The sequence below is a fragment of the Hylobates moloch genome, unplaced genomic scaffold (genome assembly GCF_009828535.3).
Source record: "Hylobates moloch isolate HMO894 unplaced genomic scaffold, HMol_V3 SCAFFOLD_20, whole genome shotgun sequence".
In the NCBI taxonomy this organism is placed as follows: domain Eukaryota; kingdom Metazoa; phylum Chordata; class Mammalia; order Primates; family Hylobatidae; genus Hylobates; species Hylobates moloch.
The window spans coordinates 49,276,394-49,296,317 of record NW_026652295.1 but is presented as its reverse complement, the minus strand read 5'-3'; the positions used below and the strand labels follow the sequence as shown (position 1 = coordinate 49,296,317).

At 37.7% G+C, this 19,924-nt stretch overlaps 1 protein-coding gene across 1 annotated transcript in view; it reads left to right on the top strand.

Moving 5' to 3' along the window:
- Positions 1-19,924, top strand: part of PKHD1 (PKHD1 ciliary IPT domain containing fibrocystin/polyductin) — a 482,509-nt gene that overhangs the window by 441,637 nt on the left and 20,948 nt on the right. Inside the window, exons 60-62 of the mRNA XM_032141123.2 lie at positions 1,631-2,648; positions 12,045-12,180; positions 13,149-13,236. Of these exons, the coding sequence (XP_031997014.1) occupies positions 1,631-2,648; positions 12,045-12,180; positions 13,149-13,236 (1,242 nt within the window). The remainder of the gene's footprint in view (positions 1-1,630; positions 2,649-12,044; positions 12,181-13,148; positions 13,237-19,924) is intronic.

Genomic DNA, 19,924 nt, shown 5'->3' with positions numbered 1-19,924 from the left:
TTGTATTTCTTTACTTTTTATGATTAGGGAAAAATAGAGTATGATAAAATTATATAGTTTGACATCCAAACTCTTTCACAATCTGGTCAGACACACCTCTTCAATTTTAATATGCCTTCATAATTTCTCTGTTCCACCCATTCCCCTCCATCTACCTCTTCTCCCATTCGCTTGGATGTTACTACCCCTTCTCTTGTACCCTATTTCTATTATGGAGCTATGATATTGTGAGATTCTTTCTATATCTATATCTATCTAAATCTGTATCTATATCTATATCTATATCTATATCTATATCTATATCTATATCTATATCTATATCTATATCTATATCTATATCTATATCTATATCTATATCTATATCTGTATTTCTGCTTCCTGAGGCAGAGCTACTAAAATCAGTAGTGCTAGGAGACTCTTTTGTTCGAATGTTTGATCTTTGACTCTGGTTGCTGACACAGAAGCCCTAAGACATTTGTAATTCCCTAAGTGATAGAAACATCGGATACACAGTTCCTAAATCCCTTGGAATTCCCTGGATGATAGGAATGTCTTTTTTTTCTAATGAGCTGATGCCTCAACTACTGGATAGCCTCAAGATGGGGGCTGGTTGCCAGGGGAACCAACCATGTGACTAGAGGGTTGGAACATCAAGCCTCATCTCCTCATCATCCCCATCTCAGGGGAAGGGAGAGAGTCTGAAGGTTGAGTCGATCACTGACAACCAATAGCTTAGTCAATCATACCTACATAATGGAGCCTCCATGAAAGCCTGAAAGGACAGGATTGGGAGAGCTTTCAGGTGGCTGAACACATGGAAGTGTCTTGAGGGTGGCACATGCAGAGGGTATGGAGGCTCCATGCCCCTTCCCACATGCCTTGTCCTATGCATCTCTTCCTTCTGTCTGTTCATCTGCATCATTTGTAATATCCTTTATAATAAATGAAAAAACATAAGTAAATGTTTCCCTGAGTTTTGTAAGCCTCTCTAGCAAGTTAATTGAATTCAAGGATGGAGTCATGAGAGCCCTGATTTATAGCCAGTTGTTCAGAAGCACAGGTCACAGCCTAGGACTTGCAATTGGCATCTAAAATAGGGGCATGCTTGTAAGACTGAGCCCTTACCTTGTGGAGTCTGCACTAAATTTGTTTAGTATCAGAATTTGGTTAAATTATGTGACACCCAGTTTGTATCCACTGGAGAACTGGTTGTTGGTGTGGAGAAGTACCTACACATTTTGGTTACCAGAGGTGAGGTATTTTGTGTTATATGGAGTGTGTGAGAGTAGTAAAAAACAGTTTATCTTGTTTTTCTCTCAGGGGCCCTTAATGATTATTTCATTGTCTTGATTCTTCTACTTCTTTAACTCCTTTTCTCAGTTATTATCTCCATTATTAACTTTAAATAACATATTATGTAACATATACTTTTAAAATATATTAAAGAACAATTATTTATTTTTTTTTAATATTTTGCCCCAATCTTCCTTACACTCTCAGAATCTGGCACAATTAGATGTTTAATAAATATTTTATCCAGTTATAGATGATGGCAAGAGTGATGGATTACAAATAATCATTGACAGATTGTAATTCATATATCGCTGGTTTTGCTTCTTTTCTTTTATAGGTACGTTTAGAGAAGAACAGAAATGTACATACCGATTTCTGATGCAAGGATTCATCTGCAAACAGACTGACCAAGTGATCCTAATTCTTGATAGCGCTGATGCCATTTGGGCAATCCAGAAGTTATATCCAGTTGTATCTGTGACTAGTGGTTTTGTTGACGTCTTTAGTAGTGTAAATGCCAATATTCCCTGCTCTACTTCTGGGTCGGTGTCTACTTTCTATTCTATCTTACCCACCAGGCAAATCACCAAGGTCTGCTTCATGGATCAAACTCCTCAAGTTTTGCGCTTTTTTCTGTTGGGGAACAAAAGTACCTCCAAGCTTCTCTTGGCTGTATTCTACCATGAGCTCCAGAGCCCCCACGTCTTCTTAGGGGAAAGTTTTATTCCACCCACTCTGGTTCAGTCGGCTTCCTTATTGCTGAATGAATCTATTGGTGCCAACTATTTCAACATCATGGATAACCTCTTGTATGTTGTCCTACAAGGAGAGGAGCCCATTGAAATACGCTCAGGTGTTTCCATTCACTTGGCCCTCACTGTGATGGTTTCAGTCTTAGAAAAAGGCTGGGAAATAGTAATAGTCGAAAGACTAACTAACTTCTTACAGATTGGCCAAAACCAAATCAGGTTTATTCATGAGATGCCTGGCCATGAAGAGACCTTAAAGGCCATTGCTGACAGTAGAGCAAAAAGAAAGCGCAATTGCCCTACTGTGACTTGCGCTAGTCATTATAGAAGAGTTGGTCAACGTAGGCCTCTCATGATGGAAATGAACTCATATAGGGCTTCACCCCCAACGACTGTGGAAACTATCTCCAAAGTGATTGTCATTGAAATTGGTGATTCACCAAGAGTAAGGAGCACTGGAATGATTTCATCCTTATCAAGTAACAAATTACAGAATTTGGCTCATCAAGTCATCACTGCTCAACAGACTGGGGTACTAGAGAATGTTCTGAATATGACTATCGGGGCCTTACTAGTTACTCAGTCAAAGGGAGTCACTGGCTATGGGTAAGTACCAATTATATTCACATCCAAATGAGGGCTGATTTTTTAGGTCCATATTGACATATGTTGCAAATGTCAATCTACTTACACTGAATCATATAACTCATCTGCTTTTTAAGATAAGAATAAAAATGCAAAGAGTCATTTAAAGACTTAAATTCTTAGCTTTTAGATTCTGTATTAAATTCATGTTTTTCATTATTATTCTGTTTCCAAGGTGGTAGAAAACATTATATTTTGATTCCTTAAAGTGAAAAGCATGTAGGAAGAGATTTTTTTGAAGTAACTTGTTTTTAGTTCATTTGATCATTTATTTATTTATTTAATGAATTTAAGCAATGGGCTAGGTTCTAGGGTTGGTAAAGTGAAATAGATGTTATACTGTTGCTACTGCTGTATCATTTTATTTGTGATAGTGCTAATAAGCTATTAGTATTTACTGGGTAGTGATTACTTCTATACAACCATCTCCAATGGATGTGGAATTCAGTAAAACTTAAATAAAAAGCAAAACTGAAAAGAAAACCACGTCCTCACTCTTGGAGAAATATTCAGCTAATACATTGATTGTCTTTTTGTACACAGAGCAACAGTTTATCCAAGTGAAAGTTTAGCCAGTGTTTTTGTGTTTATAATAGAGATAGATGTTCCTCTTTCCTGCTATACATTGATATATAGAGAAGATGAGAAAAAATGCAAGCAAATTTTTCTGGATCTGGTTGATTTAAGGCCTTTGGGAATTGTTAACTTAAAATTAAAAGGTACTCATAGCTTATTATTATTCAAAGTTTATTCAGTTTTGGATATTTTTGTCAACTACCAAACCTTCACCATGTTAGTGACATTATTATAATATTATGTATGGTGGTATGAGAATTACAATGTTTAAAGAAATGATACTGATGCATCTTAGCTTACATTTAAATATCTTTCCTTTAGCCCAATTTTATTTAGATCCCACTGAGTTCTTGTAAGTATAAGTATAAATACACGAATAATTTTTGTCTAGAGAGAAAGAGAGTCAGTTTATTGCTTAATTTTATTTAGATTTTACAGTACTGAGCTTCCTAATAGGTCGTAATTCCAAAATGACTGATATTATATTATATATAAAAGAAGACTCAGTTAATATTGTGCTTTTAACTAGAAACAGAGAAAAGTCAATGATTCTACGTAGAAGCAATAGAGGTACATCAGAGGAAAACCAGCAGAGAGTGGATGCAGCACAAGATTAGGTATATACACACATATATGTGGGGCATGCCATTCTATCATGAGGAAGTGAAACAGCTTCAGAGAAAAGATCACCTTTATTTTCACCCAGCATTTGTCATAGCCGTCATGTTTTTTTACTTTTGACTCTGTTATTTCTGATTTAATAAGAAACAGTTGAAAGTGTATAATACAGCATTGATTTTGTGTTGGAATGTGTTCTATCCCCCTATCTCTCTCTCTTTTTCTTTAGTATTTTAAAAGACATTTTCTAGACATAAGGCAGAGTAAATCTTCTGAAGATAAGGAAGGGCTGCTTCTTAAGTATATCTGAACAAATCTCTCCCAAACGAGAAATGCCATATCCTATGGCATTCAGTGAGAATTAGCAAGGTTTCTCATGTTTCCCAGTGTTGCACAGTATGATAAAAAACCAAACCAAACCAAAACAAAACCCTAAAGCCCGACACAGGCTCCAGAGCCAGCCTTGTTTCTTTCAGCTTTTATCACAGTCAGTTGGGTCTTCCATTGAACTCACTGGAGAGCTATTGACGAACCGATGAACTGACCTTAAGCCAGCAGAAATGAGTCTAGGAATGCAGTTCTTTCATGGAAAAGTACCAAGGATGTTCTCCAGTGGTTTGCTCTTGTTAATTTAATGAGCTTATATGCATTTCAACAAATTCAGGCCATACTGGACACATTTTTCTAAGAGAGTACTAGCTACTTTCAAAAGCTGACAACTTTGGGCCAGGTGTGATGGCTCACACCTGTAATCTCAGCACTTTGGGAGGTGGAGGTAGGTGGATAGGTTGAGCCCAGGAGTTTGAGACCGGCCTGGGCAACATGGTGAAACCCTGTCTCTACAAAAACACAAAAATTAGCTGGATGTGATGGTGCATGCCTGTAGTCCCAGCTACTTGGAAGGCTGAGGTGGGAGGATTGTTTTAGCCTGGGAGGGGGAGGTTGCAATGAGCTGAGATTGTGCCACTACACACCAGCCTGGGTGACAGAGCCAGATACTGTCTCAAAAACAAAAAAAAAAAAAAAAAAAAAAAAAAAAAGAAAGAAAGAAAAGCTACAAGCTACCAACTCTGTTTTGCGGGAAGAAACAGAGTAGCCATCTACTTTTAAAGTAAATGATACACAGTGAACTGGCCTCTTCTGGTCTTTCTCCTCCTCTAGAGGCATCTGGATTCAAGCATCATCTGCTTAGCTAAGTTTCCATCACCATGTTTTCCAACTTCCAAAACTTTGTTGACCTCTGTTGTCATTTGTTGTCTTCCTGCATGTGGCATGGTGGTTTGCTGCACCTATCAACCCGCCATCTAGGTTTTCAGCCCCACATGCATTAGGTATTTGTCTTAATGCTCTCCCTTCCCTTGTTCCCCACCCCTCAACAGGCCCCAGTGTGTGATGTTCCCCTCATTGTGTCCATGTATTGTCTTTATTCAACTCCCACTTATGAGTGAGAACATGCGGTGTTTGGTTTTCTGTTCCTGTGTTAGTTTGCTGAGAATGATGGCTTCCAGCTTTGTCCATGTCCCCGCAAAAGACATGAGCTGATTCTTTTTTATGACTGCATAGTACTCCACGGTGTATACGTGCCACATTTTCTTTATCCAGTCTATCATTGATGGGCATTTGGATTGGTTCCAAGTCTTTGCTATTGTGAATAGTGCTGCAATAAACATATGTGTGCATGTGTCTTTATAGTAGAATGATTTATAATCCTTTGGGTATATCCCCAGTAGTGGGATTGCTGAGTCAAATGGTATTTCTTCTTCTAGATCCTTGAGGAATCGCCACACTGTCTTCCACAATGGTTGAACTAATTTACACTCCTACCAGCAGTGTAAAAGTGTTCCTGTTTCTCCACAGGCTCACCAGCATCTGTTGTTTCCCGACTTTTTAATAATTGCCTTTCTGACTGGCATGAGTTGGTATCTCATTGTGATTTTGCAGGGACCTCAATTCTGTGGTCATAGGAAATGCACTCTTCCAACAACCTGTTTGGAAGTGAACTCTTCAGTAAACCCAGCCAAGCCTGTCTGGACTCCTGGCCCACTCCCTGGAGATAACACGTTTGTGTTACTGTAAGCCACTGACTGTGGTAATTTATTATACAGCAATAGAAAGTAATATGCCATATCAGATAAAGCTCTTTGTTTGTGACATTGGCATGAATTTTGTGCTATGAAAACAGTTACCGTGAGGGTGAGCATGACACTGTGGGAGAGTGTGTCTGGGTGTGTGCAATGTGTATATACTTATCATATTAGTAGCTTTTTAAGTTCTCCCATTCTGCATAAGGAGCACCCTGTCAGGTTGCTTTGGAACAGAGAAGAAAACCAGGAAAGCCAAAAAATTATACAAGTCTTTTGGCATTCAGTCACCTTTAACATTTTCTCTTCTGCGTCTTCTCCTCTTTATGTATCCTGGGCACCTGCTTTCTAGAAGACAGCTGTTTGGAGCATGAAAGAGTCGAATCTTTCTATCAGCAAGAAAGTATGTTCTTTTCCAGACCGGCAGCATGTTCATCCTAGAAGAGATTCCTATATTGCCATTTTGTCTCTTTTCTTCCCCATGACAAAAACCACAACTTTGCCATTGAAGAGTGTCTTTACATCATTTCTTCTTTTCACTACAGTACAAATTCACTACTTTGTTTAATTGGGTCAATGGCAAAATTATTGTAATCTTATTTCATATGTGTGGCTTTGTGGGAAAGTGAGATGTTCTATGTAAGCAAGCTTTCCATACAATTAAAAATTGTTCCGTTAATAACAAGCATTTTTAAAAGTCTTCAACTCTTAAACGTTAAAAAAAAGACAAAGATTACATAATACCCAGGCTTATTAAATGGGAAATAATGTAGACTGTTCACATTTGTTATGACGATTCATGGTCATCATTAAATCTATCATTTACTTCACAATCCTGTTTTTGCTGTGATGCCCTTGGGTACTATTTTTCTTATACTGAATGGTGCCGGACCACTAAATCTTTAATTCTTGTCCTGCAGTTTGTATTTTTTCTGCTATTTTTCTGTGAAAAGGATGCTAATTGTAATCTATTGTTGCTGTTGGCATATCCATATCCAGAAAAGTTCTAATTCCAAAATCAGAAGACACTAACTTAAAATCAATTAAGAATTATTTGTACACATGGTGAACTCATAGGTAAATATAATAGACTCTTGAAAGCTTACATGTCAATGTTTTTTATTCCGCAATGTTAACCAAACAGCTATTATGTTCAAAATATCATGTGGTCCCTATAAGAATCTAGAGATTTGAAAATTAATGGATATGAAAAACAACATTTATTCAACTATTTAATGAGAAGATGTTATACTAAATCTTATTCCGTATCTATTACAAATAAATCATTAATTCTCTATGAAGCTGCTTAGCCATTAATCCAGTTTTTCGTAACATTAACTTGAGTATAAAATGTTAATCTTTATAAAATTTATTAGGTGATCAAAGTTTCGACTTATGATTATATTCTCAAGTGTGCCTATGCACATTGTAAATCACAGTAAATTATCATTCGATATATCACATACAGTGAAACGTAGCCTGTTTTACTTTTCTATTATTCTAAAACTCCTGTGCAACCAGTATCTTCAATTAAATCTCTTCCATTAGAAAGACCTTGAGTGATTTCTGTTTTTCTGGACAGACTTATGACTGCTACAGCTCCCTAGGCTAAACAAGAAAATTTGATTATTTTGCATACGGTCTTTAAAAATGCAGAGTTTTCATTCTCCTAGATAAAATACTCATGCTAGATTTATTATAAAATATTGTTTTAAATGATTTACCAATTAAAATACTTAGATTTTTGTCCCCTGATTTTTGCTTATAATTGATTTCACTTATCTTTCATTGTCCTTATGCCCTGTTAAACCCATCTGGCTTACTTAACAGCTAGGCAACTCCTAAGAGGTGTATTTGTCCTCTGAATTGTTGGAAGATGTACCGTGTTTATTCTGTGTGTTTATATACTTCTGATCCACTGCAAGTTATACCTAAGGTTACTGGAATCTCATTTTTAAATGAATAACTCTATGGAATCACAAGAGTTTAATCAGACGTATCACAGAATAGAAGTAAGCACACTGCTTGAGGAGTGCCCCAGAATGTGAAGTTGAAGGCAAAGATGAGTGGTAGTTTTTCAGAGGCAATTAGTGACCTAAGAACAGAGGGCATGCATAATGGGTACTCATTTGGCAAGTGTTACTATAGCAACATGTACTGGGTGCTTACAACATGCCAGGCTTGGAACTACTAGACCACAGTGCCAGAAAAAAACCGTCAGATCATAAGACATTTCTTCCCTCTTAGGAATTGGCTATTTGCTAAGGAAGCCTAGATAGGCTTAATAGGGAGCATCAGGACCATGAAAGGTAAGAAAATTGTATCTATCAACTCAGAAGGATAACCAGAAAAGTCATTCTTGTCATACAAAATATACAGAAGGTTATTCTTGAGGGAGAGAGATCATAGTGTTCTATGTCTTTGCATATCTCACGGTGCCTTGAACAATGTTTGTACATGGTAGAAGGGTTAACGTGTATTTGTTAACTATATAGAAATTTGTTGATATTATATTTGTATTTTCCCTATATATATTAACATAATATATATATTTTAGAATTCTTTAAAATTGGCTAAAGAATTTACTTTTTTCTTTCTGGGTACAAAATTTTCCAAAATCATTTTATATTTCAAGTCCCCTTGTGGCACATATAGAATATTTGGTCTTATCTAGCCTATTTAAAACAAGAGAGATAAAAAATGCTCAGGACATCATGAAGCATTCAATCAAAACATGAGACTTTTTATAGGAACTCGGCTTAGTAGCTTTGAGAAGAAGGTTGAAGAGAGTATCTCTAATTTCCACCCCAACTTCACCTCACTCCACCACAGTAGGTCTTGTTGAGAGCCAGTTTTCACTAATAAAACTTACTTGCTTTCTGAGTTTTCCATGCAAATAGAAATAATTCCGTCTTCTACAGGGTAAACATTTCAGATCTGGTGAAATCGAAAAGCAAGAATAATGACATGAATAGGAGTGATCTCTTAATTGGGAAATTTCTGTATTTTCTCGACTTTTCTCCTTTAGCCTGCATTTAAGCACTGCAGAAAAAAAAAAATCTTTCACATACCTAACTGTGTATTGGAAGCTATTAAATAATGGTAAAAACTGGGATGAATGGAGGGAACTTTTCTCCCCCATTTTTTAAAGTTTGGCTGTAGGTCCTTCTGCCTGCAGGCTACAGTCACATTAGCAGTTGGAAATTGGATAACGACAGCACAATGACAAATCCAGGTTGCTTGCAATAAGTTGCTAATCCCTTTGCTTTAATATTGGAGCAGCATGTAATGATGTTTGGACATCACTCCAGTTTACTGACGACCCCACTGGGGCCAGCAATAGAACCTTACAACTGTCTAACAAGGCATCAGGTGACTCCCGTCGTCACAGCAACGGACACTGGAATCTAATCTTCCCTCCATCCCTTCTAGCACCCAATAACGCCTAGATTATATAAGTGGCCCATCATTGCTTGGTAACTTGAATCAATTAACGTTAATTCGCACAATGCTATGATGTATTGTGATCACTTTCATTTCAGGGAAGGGGGAGAAATTGCTATAAGTCACCTAAAATGAGGTTGTCTGTGGTGCTGAGGTATTAATTGGGTGTCCATATTAAATGCAAAAGGAGCCCCATCGTGAAAGGAAAGTGGATGAGTGACTCTCTTGGCTGCTATTGACCTATCAGAAGAAGACAGTGCCCTTTTCCTTTGCTTTTATCTATTACAGTTTTCCCTATTGCGTGTCAAGTTGATGTATTATAAAAAATTCATTTGGTGACCTTTCACCCCCTTAGCAGATTAAACAATTTCACTTCGATGGCATCATTAACAGGACCCTGCATTTAATGATGATTTCTTTAAAAGGCCACGGAGATTCGATTTTAAGCTAACAGATTTATTGCACTATTATAACATATCGTAAAAAACTGTACCACCTACGGTCAGGTTTTAGGATAGAAACTGCTTAAGAGTTTATGTGGAGCTTAAAGTGGTATTACCTTGGGATATGCTGCAGCAGCAAGTCTGTGACCTCCGGTGAGATGCTGTTTACATTTAACAAGAGATGTTTGCTCACAATAAACTTTAAAGTGTGTCAGGAATGGGCCTTTTTGTGGGTGTTCAGGCAGTTGGTTTCCCTCCCTTCATCTCTAGACGTCAATGTACTTATGTGAGAATCTTTGATGGGGTCTTTCAGTCTCTTTAACCCAGACTGCTTGCCTGCATCCTAGCCCCTATCAGAAAGAATTTAAGGAAAAGGTTAGGGGAGAAATAGGATCTGATAACAACATTAGAATTTTCTAATAACCTGGAACCCACAGAAGGATAGAATTAATAGCATGGATTTTAAAAATCTTGTTTAAATTGTTCCCTTTAAAAAAGGAAAGGAGCCCTAGCCACTCAGGCTAAACAAACTAAGAATTGATGATGGGGCTAGTGTGTGTTGAATTCCCAGGGAGTGATTCCAGCCAAAAAGCCAGGGTCTTCGCGGGTAGATGACTAAAGAGCTTCTTAGGACCACATATTTGCACTCTGCCCACATTTCCAAGGATTCCCAGGGGAGAAGAAAATTGCTTCCAATGGAAACTTCATGTTTAGTGATCCATTGTATTTCCTCTTCCACTATTTCCTCTTTCAGAACAAATCTTCACTTTTTCCTGACATGCACCCTCCACGTTAAATAAATACTTTATTCTTTCCTCCTCAGGTAGAGAAGGGGAGGTAGTTAGGAAATAGAATAGTTAACTTACAAACATTAAATGGAGAAAGCAAAGTAGGCTACTTTAACAATAAATAAATAAATAAATAAATAAATAAATAAATAAATAAATAAATAAATAAATAAATAAATAAATGCTTCATGAGACCTGGCCTAGGCTATTGAGGATAAGTCACCAAGGGATGCTCTATGTCAGGGTCCCATATATGATATGTGATGTCCAAGTGTCTCCATTTAGTTGCCAAACATCTGTTGCATGCCTATGATACGTAATACACAATAGGCTTAATGGGACAATAGGTGTATAATTTTATTTTAATGAAGCAGGCTCTGTCATCAAAAATACCAAAACTCTGAGTGAAATATGTTTTACACTGTCATGAATTATATGACTATTTTCTATGTGCTCCATTTAGTTGCTAAGTCATGTCAGCACTTAATATGTTCAAAGGAACTAAGAAGCAATATAGGTCATTGGTTAACCACTCTAGATCTTGGTCAACACTTACTATTTGTAGGACCTTTGGCGAGTTATTTAAGCCTTTTTGGACCTCAGTTTCTTCCTATATAAATAAGAGTACCTAGCACATGGTGTCATTTTAAAGATGCAATGAATTTATACATGAACACTTTATCATGGAACTTGGTATACAGTATGTGCTCAGTAAATATCAATTCTAAGTATTATTCTCCTCAGATGCTTCATGCAATTGAAGTAAATTCATTCATTAATGCTATTAATAGTTATTGAATCCATTTAGTACAAGCACACTCGGAAAATATAAATATGGTTTGTTGTGAAGATTAAATGAACTATTCTGTGTAAAACAGTGGTGTACTGGAGTTTGCTGTTGGGCATCTCTTCTCAGCTCTGCTCAGTGATATTATCTTGTCATCTCAGAATTAGCTATGGTGGTAGTATTTATATCACAGAATTGGAACACACCCACAAATCCGGGCATTATTTGGAAAGCTGATTTAATAGCTTATAATTGGACGTGTCTGTGTCCTCTCATTTTAGTCTGAGGCTTTTATTATTATTATCTATATTAGTCTGAGGCTAATTTTCACTGAGGCTTTTAGTTTTTGGCTGATTTTAATAAATGATGATAAAAATATACACTCGTAATTTATGATTTTCCCTACCCCCAGCCCATTTTCATTATAGCTAAGAAAACATATCAAATACATACATAATTAACCTTTGCTATAAAGCCATGTTCACTACACAATGTATTATTTTCTAGAAACACAGGAAAATGCGAATATTTTCACTGGTAATAATGGATTGTGGAAAATTGCTACCATAGGGATATGCGTAATCCTAAGGATGTATTTTGTCTGTTTTGATATCTGCCAGAAATACAAGCAGTTTTAAAACTGGGAACTTGATATATATTCGGCCCTATGCACTTTCCATCGTAGTCCAGCCTTCAGATGGAGAAGTGGGAAATGAGCTTCCAGTGCAGCCACAATTGGTATTTTTGGATGAGCAGGTAACTTTTCACAGGTAACAATCTGCCTTTAGAGCTAAGTAGCATGCAGCATTCAGCCTATCTTTTAGAGTGTGTCATCATTGATACACATTTACAGAGTGCCCAGTGTGTGCAATTTGTTGCACTTAGAGCTTCTCACTACTTTCACATTTTCCTTCCACTTCACAGCCTGCCTGCCTTCTATTTTCTCTGAAAATTCAGAATTTGATCAAGGGTAAAAATAAAATTCTGATACTTTTCCTCCCCAACCAAATTCTGGAAGTAGGTCTGTCACATCTTCTCTGAAATCTAGCCTTCACAAAGAAGTGGATCTATATCTGAAGAAGTTTTTCACATGCTAACGAAGGAACTTGTGACATTATAGATACATTACAGTTTTATGGTTTTTTAAAATAATCTCTTTTATATGTGATTAAGTAAAACAAGAAGTTTCTGTGCCTAATTCTAATTTCAGGCTTTGTGTCCTGATTCTATTTTATCTTTTCAGTATTTACAAAATTCACAGTGACCATGATTGTTGAATTGGCTTTCTTCTGTTTATAAATGCGTCCCCTGACATGTTTGCAGAGAGAAATCTGTGGCACTGAGGTCCACACTTGGAAATCTGTCAACTTTGATGTGGTCTGGCACTCACCCAGCTCTCTCCTGTTTTCTTCTCTTTACCTTTCCTTTCTTGTGAACCTTCAGCACATAGTACCATTCTTTTCTATAAACATAGTTTTCCTTTCCTCTCCTCACTGTCCTGCCCCAACTTGTCTTGCAATAATTTCCTCACTCTTCTTACAATAAGTTAATTCTGATATATTCTTAACATGAGAAAGACAACATTTACTTATCACTTTCTTTCCTTTATTTCTACTGAATATGTACTTTATAAAAGCATATATCTGAACCATCTTTTCTAACTTCACAAAATTATCTTCTGAATCCAACTTTTTCTTCCTCCCTCCTCCTATTCTCATTTCTAGAATCGAAGAGTGGAGTCCCTGGGACCTCCTTCAGAGCCATGGACAATTTCAGCTTCCCTGGAAGGAGCATCAGACTCAGTGCTAAAAGGTAGGTAAAGTATCTGTAAATTTCAGATGTCTGTTACCACTTTATCTGCACAGAAAATGTTTGCACCCATTGAGAATTCATAGCAAAATTGGTAATACTGAATTTCTTCAGTAATTTGGAAGGAAACTCCTTCATCCCTAATCTACAGTATCAGTATCTGTGAAAAGGAAGATTAGGCTGGCAGCAAATCCTAAAGTCACCACTTTTTCTCTCCCTTCCCTTTCACAATAAAGCAATGTTTTCAACATATCCATATCCTTAGGGTAGTTTAAGGAAAAGTGCATGGCATCTTTGGGTGAGTGTCAAATCCTAGGTTTTCTACAGTCCACTCAGTGCCCCCATGACACACCCTTGTTTGGTATAGTATCATGGACTGGGCCAGGGAACAATTTACCAAGTACAATATGATTTCTGTGGGGAAATTGAAAGACTTGCTTTCAGTGGTATGAAGAATAAATGTGTTGATAAATGCAAAAGCACCTGACCCATAGCAGCCCTCAGCTAGTTTTTCTCCTTTTTATCTTTGTCTACCCTCTTTTGCCTTCCCGTTCTATCCCGGCACCACTTCCAGCTCCACTTACTTTCCTTGAAGCTTGTTTATATGAAAATCTATTTAAAATGCATATTTCTACTAGGCCCAAGATAGTTTGGCAACATATTCTGCAGAAGGACCCAAGAATGTGCATTTTAGGGCCTGGTCCAGAGAGAAGCAAGCAGATATAACATGATTTTTATGGGAAGAATAGTTTCTGAGTTCTAAATTCCTACTTAACCCTCTCACACACAAAACCATTGAAATACAACCTACTCAAAGAGGCACATGTTAATTTATTACGAAATAGTTCAATCATTGTGTTTTTATGTTGTAAAACAGTACAATATGTTATCCACAGAAAATATGTTAAGGAGAATGTGTTTGAGAAACAGAATTAAGGCAAAGGAGCCTCATGACTAAGGGAGATCAAGGAAAGAGGAAAAGTGAGAGAGGTGCTGGAGCCAGACAGTCAAGAGGACTTTGGGGACCACGGTGAGGAGTTTGGGCTGCACTGTCAGTGAGATGCGGAGCCATTGGAGGGTTTAAGCAGGCCAGTTTCAAGGTCTGACTCGCATGTTTAGAGGACCACTCTGCTCTGTGGAGGGTGGATTGGAGAATGGCAAGAGTGAACCTCCCGAGACAGTTGGGAAGTGATTGCAAAAGGCGAGGCAAGAGATGGTGGAGATCACAACTGGATTGATTCAGAATGTCTTTAGAAGTTGAATCAGCAGAATCTACTGGGAGTAAAGAAAACAAGGACTTAAGGATAACTTTTAGGTGTTGATCTTGTTATATTGGGTGGATATTGGTGTTATTTACTGAAATGGGGAAGACTGGATTGGGAGCAAAAAGCAAGAGTTTTTATGATGAGAAACACGAAAAGGTAAGTACAACCTGGCTGTGGAGCCAAATTAAGACGCAGGCCCTTTTGATTTCAGTTTTAGGGCAGTAAGAGCAAGAGGTTGTGTTTTACAATTAATATAGTTTGTGTTCTGGGTGTCACAGGAATTTTTTTTTCTTCTTACCTGCCTCCCTCCAGCATAACCCATAAATTATTAATCATGCTTCCTACCAGGAGCCTTCTCCCTATTGTGTGCAGTCAGTCTCCCAACACACAGATCTTGCCTGACAGCCTCAAACTCTTCATGCACAGGGGTTTCCTCTCTGCACAGGGGGCCTCACAATCATCACAGCACCTTGAAATTCTTCCTCTGCTTATGGGTAGGATTGTGTATTTCCTTCTCATCGGAGGGAGTCCCAATCATGCACAATATCACAGTCCAATTCTGGGCTTCACCTTGAGGTGAAGAGAAATTCATTTTATGTCAACTTGATATAACCTAGAATAGAAGGGTTCAGTGGAACGTTTAAAAATCATCTCCTATATTTGGATAGGGAGCTGGAGATTACAATAGTCTGAAAAAGTGAATCTGTTAAATTTCTTTAATCTCTCCCACTAGTTTCAATGAGAAAATTTAAAAAGTGTCCCAAGAATTCAAATGGAGTAAAAATGATTTTTAAGGTAGATGGAAAATATCCTCAGAAAGGAAAGCATTCACTCCCTTCCCCACAACTTCTATGTCAGACAGTTTTCAAAAATCCTTACAGGGTCCCAATAAAAGAATAGAGCCAATGGGTTTATCTTGACTCCTTGAATTCAGAATTGTTGAATAATTCTGACCAAGAGCTAGGATTCAAGCAAATCTCTGCACTAAATATTGTGTTGCTATTTTAGATGAGAAATAATTTATAAATTCTTTGTGATTTCAAATGTGATTTGAAAATAATGTTTTCAGGCTGGGAACGGTGGCTCGTGCCTGTAATCCAGCACTTTGGGAGGCTAAGGCGGCTGTATCACTTGAGGTCAGGCATTTGAGACCAGCCTGGCCAACATGGTGAAACCCCGTCTCTACTAAAAATACAAAAATTAGCTGGGCATGGTGGGCATGCACCTGTAATCCCATCTACTTGGGAAGCTGAGGCACGAGTATCACTTGAACCCAGGAGGCAGAGGTTGCGGTGAGCCAAGATGGCGCCACTGCCCTCTAGCCTGGGTGACAGAGCAAGACTCTGTCTCAAGAAAAAAAGAAAAAAGAAAATAATGTTTTCAAAATATACGTACTATACAAAGAGATATCTATCAGTACCGGTAAAAATTAAAAAGAAACGGTTGTTTTAAGCACAATTATCTATTATTACCATGATATTTGCATATTTAATAGGGGAATAAGTAGAAAATCTTGTTAACTTTTGCAAATCCTTCTTTCTAGAAGTGTGATTTCAAGCACTGGTTTTTAATACAGTTAGTATCGTAATGATAATGAAGCGTCCTTTGAGATTTGCCAGTAACATATTGAAAGGAAGTTTCATACCAATAAATCACTGAAAATTATAAATTGATATGGTGTGTATGTACCTTTTTATAATTGGCCAAATATCTCCATTCTTATGCAAATTTGAGGATGTGTTTACCGCTCTTTAAAAATTCAGTTTATTGGCTGGGCTCGGTGGCTCACGCCTGTAATCCCAGCACTTTGGGAGGCCAAGGTGGGCAGATCACAAGGTCAAGAGATCAAGACCATCTTGGCCAACATGGTGAAACTCCGTCTGTACTAAAAATACAAAAATTAGCCAGGTATGATGGCATGTGCCCGTAGTCCCAGCTACTCGGGAGGCTGAGGCAGGATAATTGCTTGAACCTGGGTGGTGGAGGTTGCAGTGAGCCAAGATCGCCCACTGCATTCCAGCCTGGTGACAGAATGAGACTCCATCTCAAAACAAAACAAAACAAAACAAAACAAAACAAAACAAAGCAAAAGTCAGCTTATCCAATTTCCTGTGCACCTCATGAATCAGGTAAGGCATTTCTGTTGGTTTTGTGTTGTCCAAAATGTATTTTTCAGGCAGTGATGTGATCTCGGCTCACTGCAACCTCTGCCTCCTGGGTTCAAGCAATTCTCCTGTCTTAGCCTACTGAGTAGCTGAGATTACAGGTGCCCACCACCATGCCTGGCTAATTTTTCTGTGTTTAGTAGAGATGGGGTTTTCCCATGTTGGCCAAGCTGGTCTCAAACTCCTGACCTCAGGTGATCCGCCCGTATTGGCCTCCCAAAGTGTTGGGATTACAGGCGTGGGCCACCGTACCTGGCCCATCCCTTACTTATACCCCATACCTTGCCATACTTCATACATTACCATGCCCAGTACCTTACTCATATTCTATGCCTTACCCATGTTCCATAACTTACACATACTCCTGCCTTATTCACACTCCATACCTTACCCATTGTCTGTACCTTACTGAGTACACATACTTTACACATTCTCCAGACCCTTACTCACGCTTCATTTCTAACCCATAGTCCATATCTTACGTACTCGTATTCTGTACCTTGCCACACTTTGCACATTATTTGTACCCAGTACCTTACTCATACTTCATTCCTTACCTAGTCTCCATACCTTCTCCTATATCATACCTTCCTGAGACTTTATATTTTACTTTGTCCTGACATTTATTGCACCTCATCTTTCATTATTTTTTCTTTCAGTAACCTTAAGGATGTCATGCTCGACCAGCTTAGAATCATGTTGTGGCCATGCAAAGTGAATGAGGCATGAAACTATTTACTCTTTATCTATCTATCTATCTATCTATCTATCTATCTATCTATCTATCTATCTATCATCTATCTATCATCTATCATCTATCGTCGATTTACTTTTTTAAAATTATACTTTAAATTTTGGGATACATGTGCAGAACATGCAGGTTTGTTACACAGGTATATATGTGCCATGGTGGTTTGCTGCACCCATCAGTCCGTCATCTACATTAGGTATTTCTCCTAATGCTATCTCTCCCCTTGCTCCCCACACCCTGACAGGCCCTGGTGTGTGATGTTCCACACCCTGACAGGCCCTGGTGTGTGATGTTCCCCTCCCTGTGCCCATATGTTCTCATTGTTCAACTCCCACTTCTCCCATGTGAGAACATGCTGTTTGGTTTTCTGTTCCTGTGTTAGTTTGCTGAGAATGATGGTTTCCAGCTTCATCCATGTCTCTGCAAAGGACATTAATTCTTTTTATGGCTGCATAGTATTCCATAGTGTATATGTGCCACATTTTCTTTATCCAGTCTATCATTGATGGGCATTTGTGTTGATTCCAAGTCTTTTCTATTGTGAATGTGCTGCAGTAAACATACATGTGCATGTGTCCTTATAGTAGCATGATTTATAATCCTTTGGATATATACACAGTAATGGGATTGCTGAGTCAAATGGTATTTCTGGTTCTAGATCCTTGAGGAATCACCACACTGTCTTCCACAATGGTTGAACTAATTTACACTCCCACCAACAGGGTAAAAGCATTACTATTTCTCCATATCCTCTCCAGCATCTGTTGTTTCCTGACTTTTTAATGTTTGCCATTCTAACTGGTGTGAGATGAGATACTATTTACTCTTTTATTCTATGGACACCAAGCCACACTCAAGCCAACTAGCTCACTTGGATCAGTATTGTCACTATTATCTTTTTTTAAGAGATCCAATGGGAATGTGTAAGGACTAGTTTGAGGGTGTCTTATATACACACATTTTTTATGTGAATGAGTCATGAAGTAGGGAAGAAATCACATGTAGTTTTCTGTTTTTAGCACACCCATGTCACCAAAATACCCTATTTTATATGATTGAAAGTTTCTCTTGAAGCCATCATGAAATACTACTTTTTCACTTCAGAAAGAATGCACCAAAAGTATTTGGGATGGATTATCTAACTTACTATAAGTATTTCCTGGAGAAAAACAAAATAACAACAACAAAACCATATCTATATATCTCCTCTAAATCTTTTGTTCTGCAATTTAACTTCATATTCTTTTTTCTTTAGTAGACCCTCCTCAGTGAAAAGGCGGTTACAACCTATTATCATAAAAAGTGAATTTATATACTCAAGCACAATTATTTACAGGTCTTCAATATCCTTTGACATTTATGGATCATAGTTGCACAAAAAAGTCATTAATACTTTTAAAGATAACATCTCAACATTAACGATATAACAGTTTGATAGTGTGCCTACCTAGGAGTGAATGGGATAGCTGTGGGGATAATTTGGGCTGCAAAGGTATTTTAGAAACTATCTTGCAGAAACCCATTCAGGCATCATTCCCTGGTAGTTGTGTAATCAATTCCAAAGTTGCTCGAGCCCAGCACCCCACCCCATCCCAAGTCCCCCAGCCAGTATACTGTTTATACAGTTGATCAGGGAGCCCGTCAATTGCATTTGTATATGTCATCATAGCTATTCTGAAGATATGATGAACCCTGGAGTAATGTACTGTACTTGGCAGCAACTGCCTCAGCTTTTGGGCACATATGCTTCAAATCTGAGAATATCATAGATATATATGGGAATCTTTGTAGAGATCTCGAAGGCAAGCTGGTATTTAACGCAAAAGCAAACCCATTTAGAACTAAAGCACTTTCCATTAGGCAATTTGGCGGCTGTTCTACGAGGCCAACTCATTGTGCTCTACGGACACATTTCGATTAAATGCTGCTTTGTATTCTTCCAAAGATGAGAACAATAAGGACGTTTGTCAAAGGAAAAACTGCAGCAAATGATTTCATGTTGAACATCTGTACTCTGCAGTTCATTGTTTGCAAGAGTTTATTGACCATAATTTTGATGCATATAGGTTTTAAAGAGTATAAACTGCATTTATCTTGGGTGCCTATCATTTATTTGAGTCTTGGCTTATTTATTTTCATTTTACTGGGCATTTTATTTATTTTGGAACTCAGAAGAGATGAAGCAAAAGATCTTTCTCAAAAAAGAAGTTTTAGTTAGCTCTGCAAAATTGATGAAGAAAGACAATGTTTTCACAAAAAGATTAAGCAATTGAATTGAAAAATCTAACACTAAGCACATTATATCTTTAAGACATGTTTCAGCCTTAGAGATCTCAAACCAATTTATAAACTTTCAGACCACTTTCATAACCCTTTGTCCACCATGCCAATCATATTGACATTTCCAGAGTAAAGTCTAGCAGCTGTTAATTAGGAAAATAATTTAGGGATGGTGGAGTCAAAAGATGATTAATGGTATTGTGAATGTGATACTGAGTTAAGCTGCCTTT